Below are 20,374 nucleotides of genomic sequence, written 5' to 3' on the forward strand. Positions count from 1 at the left end.
GCATAAAGCTGTCGTCTTCTCAACAACTGTTTAACCTGACGACACCTTGTATCTGGTAAACCACGAAATGCGTCTTGTCACATGTCGGCGCAGGCACATTCCGCTCGCGTCTATGCGGATAATGTGTTTGTTTTTGACTCTGAATGCCAACATTGATCAGGTTTACAGACAAAACAAAACACGAAACCATTAAAGTGACTTTTCCCCCCTTTTTAGACTGAATGGAGCCGAGACACACTTCCGCCCACACCTTTGGTAAATTTCCATAAAGCCGGTTGCTATGGCAACCAAAAAGTATTGCGCAATCAACCCTTTGTTTGCCTTGCTACGATTCTCTTAAATGCCTTGTTAGACGGGAGACCCAGACGGCTCGCGCTGCGCTTTCACTGGATATATTCCGCTTTGTTTTCCGTGTTCTTAATGATTCAATGTCAGGAGGTTTCAGATTGAGTCGGATGCGGTTAGGAGGTCAGACGTAGCGGATTCGGAGGAGCAAGTGGATGACATTGTAAGAAATCCCATCCGCACAGAAACTGATCTGCGGGGTTAACTGTAACTCTGCAACATGTCAATTTGTTGTGGAAAAGGCAAGGATTGGTTGTGTAAGGGGGCATTCACACCTTCCGTAATTACCGTCCATGAGCGGACGATGTGCTATAGTGCGGGATTCAGACCTCCCAGCCTCACCATTCATAATGTTGCCGGTGCATGCAGATTTAATGATGATGCTGGGATCTCCGAATTCCGTTCCGGAGAACATGGTCTGTGTTTACGGACCATGCACGGAACGTGTGAATGCTTAGGAAATCAGATCCTTATTTTGTGAATTTTGCCGTAAGAATAGGTTCTCGCTGCATTTTTCTGCCTGTTTACCGTGTATGTTCAAAGAAAACAAAAAAACATGTAAAAACACAATGTAAAAAAAAAAGTTTTTCACACACAAATGTGGTTGACCATGTTCTTCTGTACATTAAACAAAGGATGGAAAGACCCAAAGTGAAGGCAGCCTGTAGTATAATCTGCTAATGCAGATTTTTGTAACAAATCTGGTATGTTGCGGTCTTACCCTTAAAGGGCATGTGAAGTCAGATAATCAGTGTTTAAATCAAGCTTTTAATTTTTTTTTAAATTGTCTTTTTTCTAGTTTTCCATTTTACAGTCTATATAATAAAATAATCTCAACAGTTTCCATTCTGGCCACTACACCTAGAACTAATGGTGCGTTTACACAGAGAGATTTATCTGCCAGATTTTTAAAGCAAAAGCCAGGAATGTATTTGAAAAGAGGAGAAATCTCAGTCTCTCCTTTATGACCTGTTCCCTGTTTATAGTCTGTCTTTGGCTTCAAAAATCTGTCAGAGTAATCTCTGTGTAAACGCACCCTAAACTGAGACTTCTGTACAGATCATTTCCCAGCAGTCTCTTTCTTATTATAGACAGGAGTACAGTGATACCATTATATAGATAACACAGGCAAACAACAGCTGTTGCTCACAACTCTGTGCCGCCTTTACTGTAAAATTACTTTTATAAAAGGTCACAGAGCATGCCTAGAAACTTTTTCATCCAAATTGGAAGGTACTACCTTGTCATCTATGTTTCTTGGTACTTGCTCTAACGTAAGGTTTTTAAAATAGCTCAGGCAAGATGGTAGCCCCGAAAATAATGTACAATAACTAATTACAATCAAGAAAATAGAAACTATGAGAATTAAAAAGAAAAAAAGATTTAGTAGGAGTCTTTTAGTTTAAAAAAAAAAAAAAAAAGTTACAAGGAGCCACTGCTGTTTGTCTGTGTAGACGCTCCACGAACCCCTTTATGACCGAGGTCATGGTGCCCAGATGTACGGGTCAAATTAATGCAATGTTCCTCCTCTAATGTCTTCTAAGAGCCATAGCGCTTTTTTTTTTTCCCCACCTACAGGGCTGGTTGGGGTGTCATTTTTTGTCACTTTTTATTGGCATCATATCGGTGTAAAAGAAAGTTTTTTTTTTCTAAACATAATTTAAAAAAAAAAAAAAAAAACAGCAATGCTGGAGGTTTTTTTCACTCTTCATTTACACCATTAACCGTTCATACATTTTAATAGATTGACTAATTCCGCACATTACGATATGCAATTTAAATTTTTTTTTTTTTTTCATTTGTATAATGGGAAAGGGGGTAATAAATCTTTGAGGCATTTTTAGTGGGGTTTTTTTTAAAATTTTATAATTATTTTTTTTTTTTTTTACACATTTTGCATATATATATGTCCATTAGGGGACTTATATATGCAATGCTCCGATTGCATATACTGACGAGTTCTATGCCATAGCATAGAATTATTCAGTATTATTGGCGATCTGTACAGAGTCTGCCTGAGAACAGATCACTGATCTGACAGGACAGAGGCAAGTGGCTTACCCCTGCCTGCCGGTACAAGTGCCATAGGGGTACTGATCAGTCAGTGACAGGTCCTTGTCCTGTCACTGCCTACCTTAAACGCAGCGATAACTCGACCCCGCAGCATTTCAGGGGGTTATTGACAAGCAGTTGCGGGACCGCGATTGCCTGTCATTCCCGGGTCTGAGGACAGCAATGTGTGCAGGGACGATGGCATTAAAACCACTTCTCAGCCAGGAACGTTTATACAAGTTCCTGCTGCATGGGGCATCTGCAGCAGGAACCTATATAGTCGTACGTATGGCTGACGTGAAGAGGTTCAACCATGATTAAGGTCGATTAACAGTCTAAACCGCGTTTTCATCTGTGAGGTCAGAAGAGACTAATAAAACTTGATGGCATTTTATGTAGCTGGAAGGGTTACTGTGTTTTTGCCATATGAACACTACATGATCCTAAAGGTGCTCTGTTCCTACAGGAATCCTGCAGGAACCCATCCGCTGGTTGTGCTTGACTTCGCGTTTCTGAACTATAGTAGGCTTACAGTCATACTTCCTTAAGAAAAGATCTTTTAGGGAAAAAAAGAAAAAAAAAAAACTTGCATAAACAGCCCCACCTTGTCCCCAGGTTGTGTGTTATTACAATTCAGCTCCATTCACTTCAGTGGAACCCAGCTGCAAAACTACACCCAAACTGACAACAGGAGAGGTTTATCAAGCCCCCTTAAACTCAAAACATCTGATTGCTCTCTGCTGCCAGCCCTGTCCATGGCCAGCATTGTCAAAAGCCATAGCAAATCTCCATAGAAAACTTCGACTGCTCTGGACAGTTCCTTACAGGAACAGAGGTGGCAGCAGAGAACAGTGTCAGACTGGAAAGAATGCACCACTTCATGCAGGACATACAGCAGCCGATAAGTATGGGAGACTGGAGATTTTCAAACCTGTATAAACTTTGACACCAGTGGATTTTTTTTTTTCCTCTGGCGTACTGCTTAACCCCTTAACGACACATGACGGGTATACCCATCATGCGGCCGTTAAGGGCGATCAGAGAGGGCTCCCGGCGTAAGCCCTCTCTGCAGACTTCGGTCACCGGTTGCTATGTGTAGAATAGCAGCTGTGCCCCCTGTCCCTGGGGTCTATGCAAATGCGGAGGGAAGATCCCTTGTACTGAGCCGGCCGGGGCTCAGCGTCGCTCCGACGCTGATCCCGGCTCAGCACTCGATGTATGTGGTCTGCAGCAGACCAGTATAATGGAGCAATGATCTGATGGAGCAATGATCTGATGGATCATTGCTCTATTATATACACAGCATTGATCTCAAAGGGAGATCAGTGCTGTGTATGTAGAAGTCCCCCAGGGGGCTTCTAATTACTGTGAGTCAGAATAAAATAAAGTGTTTTTATTAACAAAAAATCCAGTCCCCTAATAAAAGTTGAAATCACCCCTTTTCCCATTTTATAAATAAAAATAAATTAATTAACTAATTAACATATTTTGTATTGCCGCGTGCGTAATCGCCCAAACAATTAATTTATCACATTCCTGATCTCGCACGGTAAACGGCATTAGTGCAAAAACACGCCAAATTAAAAAATTGCTCATTTTTTGTTTACATCAAATTCAGGAAAAATGTAATAAAAAGTGATCAAAAAGTCGCATATACGAGGCACCGAACAGATAATGGCGCAAAAAATGACACCTCAGTCGGCCCCATAGACCAAAGAATAAAAGCGTTATAAGTAGAGATGAGCGAACCTCGAGCATGCCCAAGTCGATCCGAACCCAAACTTTCAGCATTTGATTAGCGGTGGCTGCTGAAGTTGGATAAAGCCCTAAGGCTATGTGGAAACATGGATATAGTCATTGGCTGTATCCATGTTTTCCAGACAACCTTAGAGCTTTATCTAAGTTCAGCAGCCCCAGCTAATCAAATAGCTAACGTTCGGGTTCGGATCGACTCGAACCCGGTTCGCTCATCTCTAGTTATAGGCATGGTAATAGAGCGATTTTAGGAAACCTTTATTTTCTGTGAAAGGTTTTATTTTTTTTTTTTAAAAGCCATCAAATATAAAAGTTATGCATGTCACATATAGTTTTAATTGTACCGACTTGAGGAACATAAATAACATGTCAGTTTCTACATAGGGCTAACGGTGTAAAAACGACTGCCAAGAACATTCATACCACACAATTTCCAAAAATTAAACACAGCCTCACCCATCCACCCACAAAACTGATTAAAACAATACGAAGAACCAAGTTCTTTACCAAAAATCAGTCAGTTCCAATTGACTTGTTTTATTTGCATCAGGTATGTGATACAGTGTTCATGTGATTGGCAGATCTCCAACAAAGATCATTATACTTACCAGGTTTAATTTTGGTTTTACTGCTGTTTATTTAAATCTGCAATTATTTTTTTTTTTTTCGGGATTACAAACACATACAGTATACGGTCAGCCAATTACATCGAGATGCCAGGCTATATCATCTGTGTATCCTAGACGTCAAGAAAATTTTTTTACAGTTCTCTTTTCTTTTTTTACAGAATGCACAGAAAATAAAGTGTCAATGTCAGTTTACAAGCCAAGAAGACTTCCACTTATTATGGTCCTTTTCATGAAAAAGATAAAGAAACAAAAACCTTTATATAAACAGTTTATTTTAATCTAAACAGCAACACAGACAGAACGCCATATAAACACAAAGGAAGTGATGCAGAAGCAAGAGGCTGACGGAAAAAAAAAAAAAAAAAAAAAGTCGGAGGCGCTAGGTTGCAATGACAACCAACCTTAAGTTTTGAGAGACCTAAAAGGAAAAATTTAGGGGAGGGGAGGGGGTAGAAGTCATGACATTGGTTTTTTTAATACAGCCAGCTAGAGGCTAGATATAGTTCTAAACTTTTCTTTTTATTATTATTTAAGCATGCCTGCATCGGAGAGCAAAGAAAAAAAAAAGAAAAAAAAAGAAAAAAAAAAAAAATGTAAAAAAAACAAAAAAAACCCAAAACTATAGATTACTAGTGGATTTATATAGAAGTATAAAAGTTTATAATTTTACAGCAGTTGAAATACTGACATCAATATTAAAATAAAAGCAAGTTTTACATCATAACAATCAAAATACAAAAGACTGAAGGAAGAGACCCTGTATGGAAAAAACGGGGGATATTCAGCAAATTTAGAACTCTATACAAGTGGCGAAAAATGGAAAAAAAATGGCACACATACGACCCCCTCCCCTAAGTGACTCATTTGTATTTAGCGTCATTCAATTTTGCAAAAAAATTTGTTTTTTTTTGTAAACAAGTTCTTGCCAAACCAATCCCTTCCTTTTTTTTTTTAGTTTTTTTTTTTTTCCTTATTTATTGTAAGATGCCATATTCTTGAAGCTTATGATGGTGCAAACTTCTTGGCTTGTGCTCTGACTCTTTTTTCATATTCAACTCTGTTTTGGCTGAGGGAAGAAAAGGGAAGAAAAGTGTAAGAACATGGACGACCATCCAATCATAGCACCAGTCAGATATAAAGCAGGATTTAGAAGCCACAGAGAGGGATGGACGCAAAAGGAACGTGGATGAAGTTTTAAAGGGTACCTGCAAACACCTATCAGGGGAACCTGTCATCACTGTTATGCCGTTTGAAACATTTGCTTCTCTACACCTCACCAGCCTTTATTGGTAGCTCTCTCAATCTATTTGGCTATAAGGAAAGATGTATCAGTTGAGGTCGACATGGGGATGCATAAGCCACCAGGGGATGCATCGATTCGTGGTTGAGGATGGGTTCACATTACGGAACCCAAACAGAGAATTTCCGACGGATTCCGTAGCTCGTACCTATTCACGGCCGAGCGCCTCTCCGCCTGTGCCACAAAGCCGGCGGAAAGGCACGCGGCTGTGAACGGGTATGAGCTACGGAATCCGTCGGAAATTCTCTACTCTAGTTCCGTAGTGTGAACCCACCCTTAGGCAGCATTAAAGTGATGACAGGTTGCTTTTCATACTGCCATGGAGACGCAGGTTGCCTACGGCTGTATCCATGTTTTCCAGGACTCCCTAGGGTGACATCAACTTCTGCAGCCACAGGGTGAAATGCTGAACCTTTGGGTTAAAAGAACGTTCTCGAACCCAAATAGATTGCCCTTTCCGCTTAACACTACTCTCAGGGCATCAAACTGCTGCCTTAACAACCTGCCTGACGGTGTACACACAAGTCTTTCAAGATTGGGCAGGAGATTGGCTTTGCAGGTAGCCTCCAACAAATCTAATCCTCATGCACAGGAATCTTTGTTGGAAAAGGCCTTTCAGTGCAGATGTCGATACCTGTTGTGTATGGTTGTAGATTACCCTTATACTCTCAGCAAATGAATTTCAGTAAGAAATTTCTATTTCTTGGCATAATCCACAAAAAGCTCTACAGTAGTAAATCCATACAATTTAGTGCAATGTGGAGTTTTCCTACAGCAAAATCTAAACTTGTGTTGACTTCCCCTAAGGCCAAATTCACACAATTCACAAGTCCAGGCCCAACTGAGTGTCTAATGACTCAAACTGGCCACACATTTTGTGGTCAGACCAGGACTTACAGCCATCATAAAGGCCAATGGCCGAATGGCTCTGCCAAACAGGCAGGGGATGTTGCTATTCCCAATAGCTTGGCCTAATGGTCCATTTACACAAAGATATTTCGCCCAATCGATCATTTAACATTTTTAAAGCAACAATTTGGTTTTTATAACGATCAGTGTTTAGACGAATAAATAGTTAGAAAAATCGTTATTGCAATCGTTTTTAAGATCGCTTAAGCCCATCTCACACATGGGGTGAATCTTTGACTGTTTACACGAAGCGATCAGTGAATTTTTAGCAAACGACCAACGACAATTTGAGAACATGTTGAAAGATCCCAATGAACGATTTCTCGCTCGTTGCTTGATCGTTGGCTGTGTTTACACAAGCAGATTATCGCTCAAAGGCGATAGTTATTGCGAAAATTCGAATAATTGTTCCGTGTAAACGCACCATAACTCCCCCCCCCTAATCACCACCACATTCATTATGACAATACCATATTAATGAGGTGTGTGAAAGGGCGTGAAAAAGAGCATAAATTAATGGTTCCCAAAGACTTATGGCAGTTCTGTTAGTCAGAATTCTAACAAGATATGCCTGGCATGATGCCATTCCTGTTGAAATACGAATACGAGACCAATAACAGGTTACAATACACACTAGGCCAAGTTTACGAAACGAAAAATTCCATCCACGGCTTCAATAAAATTATGGTAGCTTTATTGGGTCATCACAAAAAAAAGAACACAAAAAATAAATAAATAAAAGATAAAAACACGCCGACGCGTTGCAGGGTTAGAACCCCTTAATCATGGCCATGATTAAGGGGTTCTAACCCTGCAACGCGTCGGCGTGTTTTTATCTTTTATTATTATTATAATTTTTTTTGTTTTCTTTTTTGTGATGACCCAATAAAGCTACCATAATTTTATTGAAGCCGTGGATGGAATTTTTCGTTTCATGGACTTTCCGGGTTGCGGCCCACAATACAGCCAGAACGTGCTTCACTTCCAGGAGGTCCACACACACCTGCGCTAATTGTGGCTATCAAGGGTGAGCTGACATATTCTCCTTTTATGCTGAGGCCAAGTTTACACCATTTTTTTTTTTTTTTTTAACTAGACCTAAACCTGTACTACTGTCTCTCCATGTAAACATCTGTTACTTAGAAGCCTACAGATACTGCATCTTATGTAAAAAAACAAAACTGCAGTACCCTGCTCTACTACTACCTGTAGGTTGGCAGACAGAGGCAGAGTGAGTGGAGTCATTACTGCAGAACAGGACTACAACACTACTAGTGCATTAGGTTTGCAACCATTAGACGAAATGTAGATGTGCTGTACATATAAAACAAGGTTATATATTAGAGGATAGTAAGAGGGTTGGGTACTATTCTACAACATTCATCCTGACATTAAATACTGACCAATAAATTGTGTATGCCTCTGCTTGAGCTGGATCTTGTATATTTGGTTCATTTAGAAGTTCTTGTATTCCTAACAAGATCTGTGAATAGAAAGGATTGTGTTAGCGTCGGTACAACCCCTTGCTTCTTTTCTTATTGCAGCAGAGCAAAGCTTACCTGTTTAATTGTGATTGCTGGCCTCCAATCCTTATCTTCTTCTAAGATAGACAGACACACTGTGCCAGAAGGATAGACATTTGGGTGGAATAAGGGAGGCTCAAATTTACCTGTACAATAGAAAAAAAAAAAATAACAGAAGGTGTCTTATAGTAGAATGCTAAAAAGGTGGTCATACATATAGGAAAACCATTGGTCACATGATCAGCTTCTCTCTCTCCAAAACCTGACAGCTGGGGTACTCCTCTCATGTTATTATAGTGCCACTTTTGTAAGATGATGTTTATTTTCGCATTCCCCCAGGGTCCTCCTTCGGTGTCTTCAGGTTCCCCATTGAATGCTCCTACTGCCACTTCAGAGATGGCCGTGTCTCAGTAGTGACGGCCTGCTAAGCCAGTGACTAAAGCGGGACAACAGTACAGACAAGGATTGGCTGAGAGGACTGTCAGAAGTAACAGCTGGAGTGTTCAGCATGAAACCTGAGGCCGCAGCAGGAGAAGGATAATGACGGGAAAGCTGATGTAAGAAAATATTATTCATATTTTCTATGCAAGAGCAACATTTTTGATTAAAAAAAAAAAAAAAAAATGTCTGGAAGCCTCAAACTCTATAGCATCACCTGCAAGTCACAGTAAAATAATGGCAACTATTCCAAAGGTCCTTATCTTACAAATGGACCACACCAAACGAAACTTAAAGTGTTTTGAAGACAATTTCTTTATATAATCAGACCCCTTCAATCAGCTGCTATCACCTACGAAAGTCATGCTTGGCCACATATGCAAGATTAAATGCCATTTAAAGCGACTCTGTACCCACAATCTGACCCTTGTACCTTCGGATAGCTTCTTTTAATCCAAGATCTGTCCTAGGGTCCGTTCGGCAGGTGATGCAGTTATTGTTCTAAAAAACTACTTTTAAACTTCCAGCCCTGAGTCAAACTTTGCACCACCCCTTTGTCCCTTCTCCCCACCCTCATCATCATTAGGAATGCCCCTAGAACATTTTCTCCTGTCTGAACACTGCACAGGTGCCTTAATAATCCAGCCCATTTGCCGTGCTGACACAGCTGATGAATAGAAGACAATGTGCCTGGAGCATTCCTAATGACAAGGAGGGCAGGGAGGAGGGACAGAGAGGTTGTGCCAGCCTAATGCATACACAATCTAGGCCACGGCCGTTGGGCACAGGTCTGCCAATTTAAAAAAGTTGTGTTTTTTTTTTTTTTTTTTTTGTAAGAACAATAACTGCATCACCTGCTGAACGGACCCCAGGACAGATCTTGGATTAAAAGCAGCTATCTGAAGGTACAAGCAGTTTGCAAAGGTCAAATTGTGGGTATAGAGTCGCTTTAAGGGTGGACTACTCCTTATAAAATGAGGATACTGAAGGAAAAAAAAAAAAAAAAAAATTCCCACCTATAATGCCCATATACCTAAAAATACAAAGGTGTATACAGTAATCACTGTACAGCGGCACCTAGCATTTGTGCATGCCATGGGATAAGCAACGGTTTGCCATGTGCCTCTGTATGACATTGGAGCACAGTACAGGCTCAGACTTTTAGTTGAAAACTTACATTTCGGTGGCGAGGAGGGATAATCATCCTTAAAAAGCATTCGTAGTTTAAATAATCCTCCTTCCCATGGGGTCTGCAGAACACAAGCATAATGAATCATTAGGAGTACCAGACCGTATTTTTACAGTAGTTTTCCACTTTAAATTTATTTTATGTGAAAAAAATATAAATCAAGGGGTATTCAATCACGGACCCCTTTAACCCTTTCCCGCACGAGGACTAACTGTACGTCCTCACGCGGGTGCGGGCGTTCAGAACGGGGCCGCGCAGCGGGTGCCGCTTGTAGCCCGGGACCGCCGGTATTAGCGGGCACGGTCCGATCACCGTGCCCGCTAATACAGTAATCAGATGCAGCTGTCAAACATGACAGCTGCATCCGATTACTGGCTGCAGCACTTCCCTAGTGTCTAGTGGCGGAGATCGCTCCTCCAGGACGTTATCCCGGAGGAGCGATCTCCCTGTCTGATGCCGGCCGGGGACTCGTCCAAGATGGCGCCGTCCCCGGCTCGGCACTCGTTTGTTTTTGGCTGCAGCAGCCGAAAGCAAACGAGTGCCGATCTCACTGATCTTTGCTGTATATCTATACAGCAAAGATCTCAATGAGAGATCAAAGTATATATACTAGAAGTCCCCTAGGGGGGAAGTATTGTTATAAGTAAAAAGCCCCCTCTCCTAATAAAAGTCAGAATCACCCCCTTTTCCCAGGTTATAAATAAAAGTAAACAAATAGATAAACATGTTTGCTATCGCCGCGTGCGTAATCGCCCGAACTATTAATCACATTCCTGAACTCGCACGGTAAACGGCGTCAGCGCAAAAAAATCCCAAAGTGCAAAAATGCACATTTTTGGTCGCATCCAATCCAGAAAAAATGTAATAAAAAGCGATCAAAAAGTCGTATATGCAGTCGTATACCCAGCCCCATAGATTAAAGGATAAAAGCGCTATAAGCCTGGGAATAGAGTGATTTTAAGGAACGTATATTTGTTAACAATGGTTTGAATTTTTTACAGGCCATCAGATATTAAGTTATACATGTTACATATAGTTTTAATCGCAACGACTTGAGGAACGTGCATATCAAGTCAGTTTTACCCCAGGGTGAATGGCGTAAAAACACATTCCCCCCCAAATAAAAGAAATGCGTTTTTTTTTTTTCAATTTCACCACACTTTTTTTTTGTTTCGCAGTGTACTTTATGCAAAAATTCAGCCTGTCATTGCAAAGTACAATTAGTGACGCAAAAAATAAGGGCTCATGTGGGTCTGTAGGTGTAAAAATGCAAGTGCTATGGCCTTTTAAGCACAAGGAGGAAAAAACGAAAACGCAAAAACGAAAATTAGCCTGGTCCCGAAGGGGTTAAGAGCTCTAGATTAAGCGCCAGATATATTAAGAGATCTGACAGATACCCTTAGAGGATTTTACTAGAAGGAGCAAACACCAACCACAGGAAGAGGGGTTTGAGGTCCCATGGACATTTGCATTCCAAGGATGGGGAATAATTGCTTGAAGGGGTTGTCCAGCAAAAAAACTCTCAAAAATCAACTGGTGTCAGAAAGTTATATAGATTTGCAATTAACTTCTATTAAAAAAAAAATACTTATTAGCTGCTGTATGTCCTGCAGGAAGTGTTATTTTGTTTTCAGTCGGACACAGTGCTCTCTGCTGACATCTTTGGCCGAGAACTGTCCAGAGCAGGAGAGGTTTTCTATGGGGATTCATAGAAAACCAAGACAGAGTTCCTGTCTCGGCCAGAGATGTCAGCCGAGAGCACTGTGTCAGACTGAAAATAAAATAACACTTCCTGCAGGACATACAGCAGCTAAGTAGTATGGGAAGACTTTAGAATTTTTTATAGAAGTTACAAATCTATATAACTTCCTGACACCAGTTGATTTTAAAGAAAAAGATTTTCGCTGGACAACCCCTTTAAGCCTCCAACTGGCCTCATGAAGCAATTTAATACCACTCACCAGCCAATCTCTGAGATGGCACAGTACAGATATCCTATCAGAGGGCTCTGGTGACATCGCAGTACAAGCACTAGTGCTCTCCAGAACTTTTGGCACACGTACAATCTCATGTTGTGTACACCAAAACAAAATTCGGCACCTGCATAAGTAAATGCATCGAGATTCTCAGCCTTACCCCTTTCTTGCCTGGAATAGCACATTCCCAGTTCATCAGATTCATTGTGCCATCTGGATTTTTTGTTGGTACTGCAACAAACCCCTAAAGAAATTAAAATGAACAGTTATAAAGTAACATCACAACGCTCTGATTACAAAATGAGAAGGGGGAAAAAAAAAAAAAATCTTACAAAAGGATGGTCTTTTCTCCAAGCTTTCCTCTCCTGCGCGAGTCTGCTCAGGGCTATGCCAGACATAGTTTGGGTTCCTGTAGGAAAGAAAGGGGGTTATCATCTCACAAGGATCAGGTAGAGTATTAATCAGATTTGACATGTCATCGCCATCTAGTGGCCAACATGCCAACTGCAAGAACGAATTAGAGCAGATCTAAATCTTGATTTCTAACACTCCTCTAGGTAATGAGAATTCAGAAAAGCCAACAAATACTACACAAATCAATAAGGCCATTGCTCATACCTGCGCTTGTATAGCAGAAGCATGCAGTGCTGTTCTTCACATCAACACTATGCAAACCACAAACATATTAAAGGGTTTTCTGGGATTTCAATATGGATGACTATCCTTACATCCACACTGGAGGGGTACATGTCCCACCAACTCATTGATCAGCTTGATGTGCTGACAGCGCTGTACACTGCCTAGTGGCTGTAGACGATACTGTAGCTCTCAGCCACAAGTGAAACAAGTGGAAAGCCACTTTATTATTGCTGAGCTTGATTATTTCTTTGTAAAGAGGGCAGGCCACAGTGGCCTATTCACAGCAGGTGTGCCAGGATTTGGAACCCACTGATCTAATGATAGGCCAGCAATATATAAGTCAAGGAAAACCCCTTTAAAGTGCTACCATGTTACCGGAAATGTCACTTTATAAAGTCTCTCAAGCAAGAATGCAATTTCAAAAAGATATAACATCATATGCCCTATTAGAGAATTATAAGTCTATGAAAAGGGCTGCCATGTTCTTCTAAGGAGGATCCGATGCACTGATGCTTTATACGGCAGGAGACCTTAATGCTACACGTCACCTGTGGGGGGCGCTGCAGGGAAACTAAACAACTGCAATCTGGTGGCACAGAACACTGGGGGGTGTAGCAGCTTTGTACTGGGGAACCTATGGAACTCTGAGGCCTAAACTTCACCAACACGTCCAGTCATGGGCCAATGCACTCCGAGAGACAATATGGATCGTGACTGTACAAACATTGTATTCTTTTCCAGTCGCTTTTTGAACTGCACAATGGTTATACCAGACTGTTCAAGGGGCGACACCTGCCTGGGCCCTTCTACATTATATTATGGTGTCTAGGTATTATTAGTATCATTAGATCAAACTTTTCTAGAGCGGAGACTGAAACACTGGGGGGGACATGTGACATTCTGTTCTCCATACAAGTGATAAAGTGGAGGAAAGCGCACACAACAGGTGTAACACGACAACACCTACTAGCTCATCCAAGGACGCCCAACATGTGGGATTTCAGCTCTGTGTAGCAGCAGGATTATAATGGAGAAGAGCAGGTGTCAGCAGACTGTATACAGCCTGCACCGAGCTCCTATGCTGCACAGACACCTGCTATCAATGCCAATCAGAACTGTTTCCAATAAGGAGGGAAAAGTCAAATAAATCAATGGAACCCCCTGCAGAGGTGAGAGCAGCCGTAGGGCAGGAGAGGCATGTGGTCAGGTGCACAGCATTGTATAGGCGTGTCCCGGATGACTCAGCCCTTATGGTATGATGGTGGTAGATCACGGGCTCGCAGCCAAAGGGGAATCCAGAATTCAATTGAAAGTTCAGACCACTAATGGGAGTTATCTCCAATTTCAATAATCACCAGAACTTGAGGGAAGGGGAGGGTGGGGGCAACACTTTACACCTCAAACACAAGATAGCAGCGTTCTAACATCCGGCTCTCCAGTTGTTGCAAAACTACAAAATCTCATCATGCCCTGACAGCCTTCAGCTGGAACTACGGTACAGGACACGCGTCATCTCTAGCTGAACTGCATGTAGGCTAAATCCACAGAACAACCTGAAGGGTCCAGACAGCAGTACCCAGGAAACAACGTATACCTAGAGTCATTCTCTCTAACACAAAGCACTAGATCAGGGATGGGGAACCTATGGCCTTCTAGCTGCTGAAACAATTGTTTGGCAACAGCTGGAGGGAAGAATGTTTCCCATCCCTAATCTAGATCAATCTGAATGCCAAATTTTATTCTTCACTATAAAGATGTACTCAGCAGTTTTCATCTGTTCAGATACGAGTTGCACCCCATTCACTTGTTGGGAGTCCTCAATGCTGAGCACTGTAGCTTATGGTATAAAAGAGCGGTGACCTAAACTTTAAAGTAACTTCTAGAAGCCAAAAAAAAAAAAAAGTAAGGCCGGTCACACCTCCCCCCGGATATGCAGGCACGGCCCTAAGCGAGCCCACCCTGCATGGAGTTAAGCTGCCCTTGCACTTTTTTTCTCCGATAAGCATCACTCAACGGTGAGAAAAGAGACGTCAGCATGGAATTTCCATAGGAGAGATTACTCTTTAATCCCCATGCAGAGGAATGTCAGGGCCCAGTCATGCATGTATATGTGTTTGCTTGCATGGAGTTATCTGACTTGTGTCCCCCCACTGCCTGACATGGAAGGAGCGGTGGGGATCGTTGTGACATAGAAACGCTGCAACACTTCACACACATCCACAGAAATAAAGGCCATGCGATATCTACACCTAGGAGGGAGCTGGACAAGGATAGTAGTGGATAGTCCCCATATACACGCCCTTTAGGATCAGCCCACCATGCATGTTCATATCAATGGTCAGAAGAGGTCTGCCAGAGTGTGTGGCCACGGCTCATCTCCACTACTTCTTCTAGTTACCTCTCCCATCCTTCTCTTATGCAGGAACGTTCAGCATGACCAAGCATTCCAGTGTCTTTAAGGGGAGGGGTAAGCTGCAGCCAGACTGTTGCTTATCTCTCTGAGAACAAAAGATGTTGGGCAGTGATTATCCATTACACCTGATCAATATCTCCATCTACACCATCTATGGGTGGACAGTCACAAAACACCCATAAACCTTATACTGATGACCAAACCCACAGTTACAGCTGTATAGTGTATGGTGACTTATGGCCAGGAGGCCGCCATGTGCAGTATATAGTTATTAACCTAAGGCTACGTCCACACATAGGGAGGCTGGAGGAGAATTCAGCCACTTTTGCTGTCATAACGACAGTGTATGGCAGGCTCACGCGGCTCCTCTTTCTGCGCTGAAGAATTAACATGTTCAGTCTTCAGCGAGGGGAGAGGAGGCGCACGAGCCTCCCATAGACTGCCATTATGACAGGGAGGCTGGCGGAGAATTCCGCCACTTTTGCTACATGTGAGGTAAGGGCCCATGTATATAGAGTGTTGGGGGGGGATGTAATCCAATCCAGGAAGGAGGATATTGTATACCAAGAGACGTTTGGATACACCGTTCAGATCACAGCGATTATGAACTATATGCATCATGTATGTGAGCAAGATGTGGCTCATCGACAGGTAAACCCTGGATAGAGTCCATATCTGCGACTAGAGATGAGCAGCCAGGGTGCAACTATAGACTGAGGTCTCTGTTATATAACAGCAGGATTTCCCAACCTGTGGATCCCCACTTGTTGCAGAACTACATCCCCTCTCAGTGGCTAACAGAGCATGATGGGAGATGTAGTTTTGCAACAGTTGGAAAGCAACAGGTTGGGAAACACTGTTTAGGGGTACACACACCGTATACGCAGCGTAGTTTCTGCTGCGATACGCAGCACATTAGATCTAAATAACTGAACACAGCATTAAATCTGCTGCAGATCTGCTGCGTACACGGTATGTGTGTTTGTACACTATGTATACTTATACTTACCTCTCACATTCTCATCCTATGATATAATTCCACCCACCGCAGCCACATAGCTCCATGTGCCACTGACTATATAAACTATGGGTTCACTCTATACTGCCCGTAAATTTCTCCCATAGTGACTGAACATACACAGCCATTCATACTACAGATTGCCATATTCTGCAAGCGCCACCTATAGTTGGTTACTGGAATGTTTATTTATTTAAAGGTGAACTTTAGACAATTGCTTGTACAGCAACTTCCTAATAAACCTGCTCTGGATGGAATTGCACTAGGGCACCATTACTCATCCAAGACATACATATTATATAAAAAGAATTCTACTCTCTGATCTGTGCTGCTTCGCTGCTGTGACCAGTCCTTGTAAGGTCCCATTCACACCTCATTTTGGCCATCAGGATAACAGCAAAAAGGTATGCCCATGTATACTACTATGTACCCATTGATCTGAATGGACTGATGATCACTCAGCACACATAGGGAAGCCGTGACAGATCACCGGATGGGATCACACTTCAAGGGACGTGCCAGTTAGGAGAGGACAATCCAAGTAAAATCATTCATCGTCATCCAAGGTCCCAGTGGTCGGACACACTGCAATCTGACACTTTTCTCCTACGTGATCTGACCGAGAATACACCTCTAAAGTATAAATGTGAAATATTTGCATGGCTTAAAAGAATTCTCCACTTTGCTAACCGGTCTGTCAAGGTAGGGACTGTCTAGGCTGTGACCACCAGTGTTCTGCTGTAATCTATAGGGGAAAGCTGGCAAGAAGTGCTTCATTTCCCTGCAGCGCCACCACAGGTGGGAATGAAGTATTACACTCAGTACCATTTCAGTGTAATACAGGACAGGTCGTCCAGAGAGGAGAACACTGATAAAAAGGAGGAGTGTAAACTAGACTCAGGACTCCCTTAGTGTAAAATGTAATCCAGACCCCCCCCTTTATTTGTGGAGGGAACCCCTATAATTAATGATGACTTCACATTAGACATGAACCAATAACCAGCAGAGTGAAGAGCCTAATGTAAGAGGTTCAGGAGCCACATGGGTCAGTGACAGCAGGCAGGACAGCAACACTGAGACAGGGAAGCAGCAGAGGCCAACATGAAGGGTCCAGGAACCCAGCACCCAATGCCAAGGGGCTCCGACACAGAACCCTGCACCCAATGCCAAGGGGCTCCGATACAGAACCCAGCACCCAATGCCAAGGGGCTCCGATACAGAACCCAGCACCCAATGCCAAGGGGCTCCGATACAGAACCCAGCACCCAATGCTAAGGGGCTCCGATACAGAACCCAGCACCCAATGCTAAGGGGCTCCGATACAGAACCCAGCACCCAATGCTAAGGGGCTCCGATACAGAACCCAGCACCCAATGCTAAGGGGCTCCGATACAGAACCCAGCACCCAAATACTAAGAAGAAGAGGGGAGCTACGCTCCAGAACCCAGTGCTTAGAAGAGGGGGGGGGGGGCTACGCTCCAGAACCCAGTGCTTAGAAGAGGGGGGGGGGCTACGCTCCAGAACCCAGGGCTTAGAAGAGGGGGGGGGGCTACGCTCCAGAACCCAGTGCTTAGAAGAGGGGGGGGGGGGCGACGCTCCAGAACCCAGGGCTTAGAAGAGGGGGGGGGGGGCTACACTCCAGAACCCAGGGCTTAGAAGAGGGGGGGGGGCTACACTCCAGAACCCAGGGCTTAGAAGAGGGGGGGCTACGCTTCACAGCCCAGTGCTTAGAAGAGGGGGGGGGGGCTACGCTCCAGAGCCCAGGGCTAGGGGACAGGGGGGCTCCAATAAAGAACCCAGTGCTAAGGGACAGGGGGGGCTCCGCTACAGAACCCAGGGCTAAGGGACAGGGGGCTCCGCACTACAGAACCCAGGGCTAAGGGACAGGGGGCTCCGCACTACAGAACCCAGGGCTAAGGGACAGGGGGGGGGCTCCGCTACAGAACCCAGGGCTAAGGGACAGGGGGGGCTCCGCTCCAGAGCCCAGGGTTCTCACTGGCCAATGAGAAGGGTCTGTCAGCCAGTGAGGGGTCCCCATCCCCAGCAGTCAGGGGGCTGTAATACCTGCCGTACAGTCCTGTATATACGCGCACCGGGAGCCCCTGACAGCTGGAGCAGGGCGCCCCCTAGCCATGTGGAGGAGCGGAGGATAACGTGGAGCTGCTCCCGCCCCGCTCCATCCGCCTGTGCCGGGGCCGCTCCTCACCACCTCCACCCATAGCAATGAATGGGAGGAAAAGCCGCGGGCGGGCAGCTCCCCTCCTGCCTCAGGCGTCCGGTACCGGCTGCGGGCCGCATCCCTCCTCAGGAAGGGGGGAGCCCGGGTCACGATGCCGCCCCCGCCCGTGCCGGGGAGGGAGCTCCGCCGTGTGGGGCCCTCCGGTCCCCGGGAGCCGCTCACCTGCTGTGGCTTCACCCCCTGACAATCCGGGCTCCGCGGCGGCGACGACTGCTCTTTGTGTCGGGACAAAGCCCCTGAAGTTTCCCTCCTGAAGCAGCACTGAACCTGACCCAGACTAAATAGGACCTCATGTCACTAGGACCCCTGCCTGAGGCTGCCCGCACCACTGCCTGCTCCGAGGGGAAAACCCCGCCAAAGCCCCAGCCAGGTCCTACCCCACCCAGCAGGAGGCGCTCACACTATAAATACCGCCCGGCCACCGCCTGCACATTGCGCGCCCACCACGCTATGGTGCGGACAGCCTCAGTCACCCGGTGGCGGGCTCCATTACGGCTCCTCACGCGATAAAAATGCGTCATAAACGAAACCTAAAATATCCATAAAATCGACTAATATCGCAGAGATATAGTATCGCTTACTATCCGGAGAGCGGCGAGAGACGAATCAGGGAAAAAAAATCTGACAGGCATATCCGCGGACAGCTATGCGCTTAAAGGAGCCGCGTTCTAAAAATAAGGGACCGTCTACAAAGTGCCGGTCGGGACGAAGGACTAGGCCTCAACGAGTGTGTAACGAGCCGCAGCTCGTAGCGTGACAGAGATAACCGGCTCAAATCTCGATATACTAGCAGGAGAGGAGTTTAATCATCGATATATATCGAAGAACGGAGGCGGGGGCGGGATATTGAGGCCGAACTGAGCTGTGGGGCCTAAAATGGCTCAGGGTTTTTTCCACCACACGGAATGGAAAGTAGGACGGAGACGGGAGAAAGCTGCGCTGTGATTGGTGGACGGGGCAGAGAGGGGGCGGGGAGGGAGAGCGACTGGCCAATGGGAGGAGGTGTAACAAAGAGCTGCTGTGTGCTACAGTGAGGAGACTGGAGAAGTGGAGATGGTCCCTAACTTGTGCCTGATGGAAATAGTGTCATATGAGCTCTAATGTAGGGGAGACATGGAGGGAGCCTGGGCTGAGCTGCTGAGCCGGAACAATGGGCACAATACTACACAGAACAAAGGAATAAGAATAATAGCTTACACCAAATACAATAAAAAGAGGGATAATGAGGATTATTACACACAATACATCTGAATAAATAGAAAAAAATAAAATATTTATCAGTCTAAATTAGGGATGGAGAACTGATGGAGGGAAAAAGGTTCCCCATCCCTGGTCTAAATCAATATTTCCCAACCTGCAGTACCCCAGCTGTTGCACAACTACAACTCCCAGCATGCCCTGACAACCCAGTGTTAAGTTTGTAAAAGCTGGAGAGAGCCACAGGTTGGAAAATCACTGATCTGAATACTAGAGTAGTGTAGCATGCAGCGCTGTTTCATCTTTAAAGTGACTGGACAAACTCCTTAAAGGGATTATCCAGGATATAAAAAAAAAAAAAACATGGCTACTTTCTTCCAGAAACAGCACCACCTCTGTCCTTAGGTTGTATGTGGTATTACAATTCAGCTTCTATCACTTCAATGGAACTGAGCTGCAAAACTATACCCAAACTGAGGATAGGGGCGATACTTTCTTCCAGAAACAGCATGTGTGCTTTTCTAAGCCTGGATAACACCTTAAAAGCCTTAATAACCAGCCGCATTTTAGGTTTTTACCAGAGATGAGCAAACTTACCAAATGTTCCAGTTTGACTAAACCAGTGATAGCTAACCTTGACACTCCAACTGTTGCAGAACTACTATTCCCATCATGCCTAGGCAGCCAAAGCCATATCTTTGGCTGCCCAGGCATGATGGGACTTGTAGTTTTGCAACAGCTGGAGTGTCAAG

The 20,374-nt window shown here is 44.2% G+C and overlaps 1 protein-coding gene across 2 annotated transcripts; it reads right to left on the bottom strand.

Annotated features, from left to right (window-relative positions):
* Window positions 1-4,651: 4,651 nt before the first annotated feature.
* Window positions 4,652-19,290, bottom strand: UBE2I (ubiquitin conjugating enzyme E2 I). 2 transcript variants are annotated; one of them, XM_069983899.1, is made up of 7 exons: window positions 19,007-19,290; window positions 12,449-12,525; window positions 12,277-12,360; window positions 10,129-10,201; window positions 8,550-8,659; window positions 8,394-8,473; window positions 4,652-5,847 (listed from the first exon to the last, which is right to left on the bottom strand). In XM_069983899.1, exons 2-7 carry the CDS (start codon window positions 12,512-12,514, stop codon window positions 5,784-5,786), a joined length of 477 nt encoding a protein of 158 aa, XP_069840000.1. In that variant the 5' UTR covers window positions 12,515-12,525; window positions 19,007-19,290; the 3' UTR covers window positions 4,652-5,783. The 2 variants fall into 2 exon arrangements, with proteins under 2 accessions (XP_069840000.1, XP_069839999.1); XM_069983898.1 differs by lacking the exon at window positions 19,007-19,290 and adding an exon at window positions 18,588-18,910.
* Window positions 19,291-20,374: the final 1,084 nt, after the last annotated feature.

Source organism: Dendropsophus ebraccatus, chromosome 9 (genome assembly GCF_027789765.1).
Source record: "Dendropsophus ebraccatus isolate aDenEbr1 chromosome 9, aDenEbr1.pat, whole genome shotgun sequence".
In the NCBI taxonomy this organism is placed as follows: domain Eukaryota; kingdom Metazoa; phylum Chordata; class Amphibia; order Anura; family Hylidae; genus Dendropsophus; species Dendropsophus ebraccatus.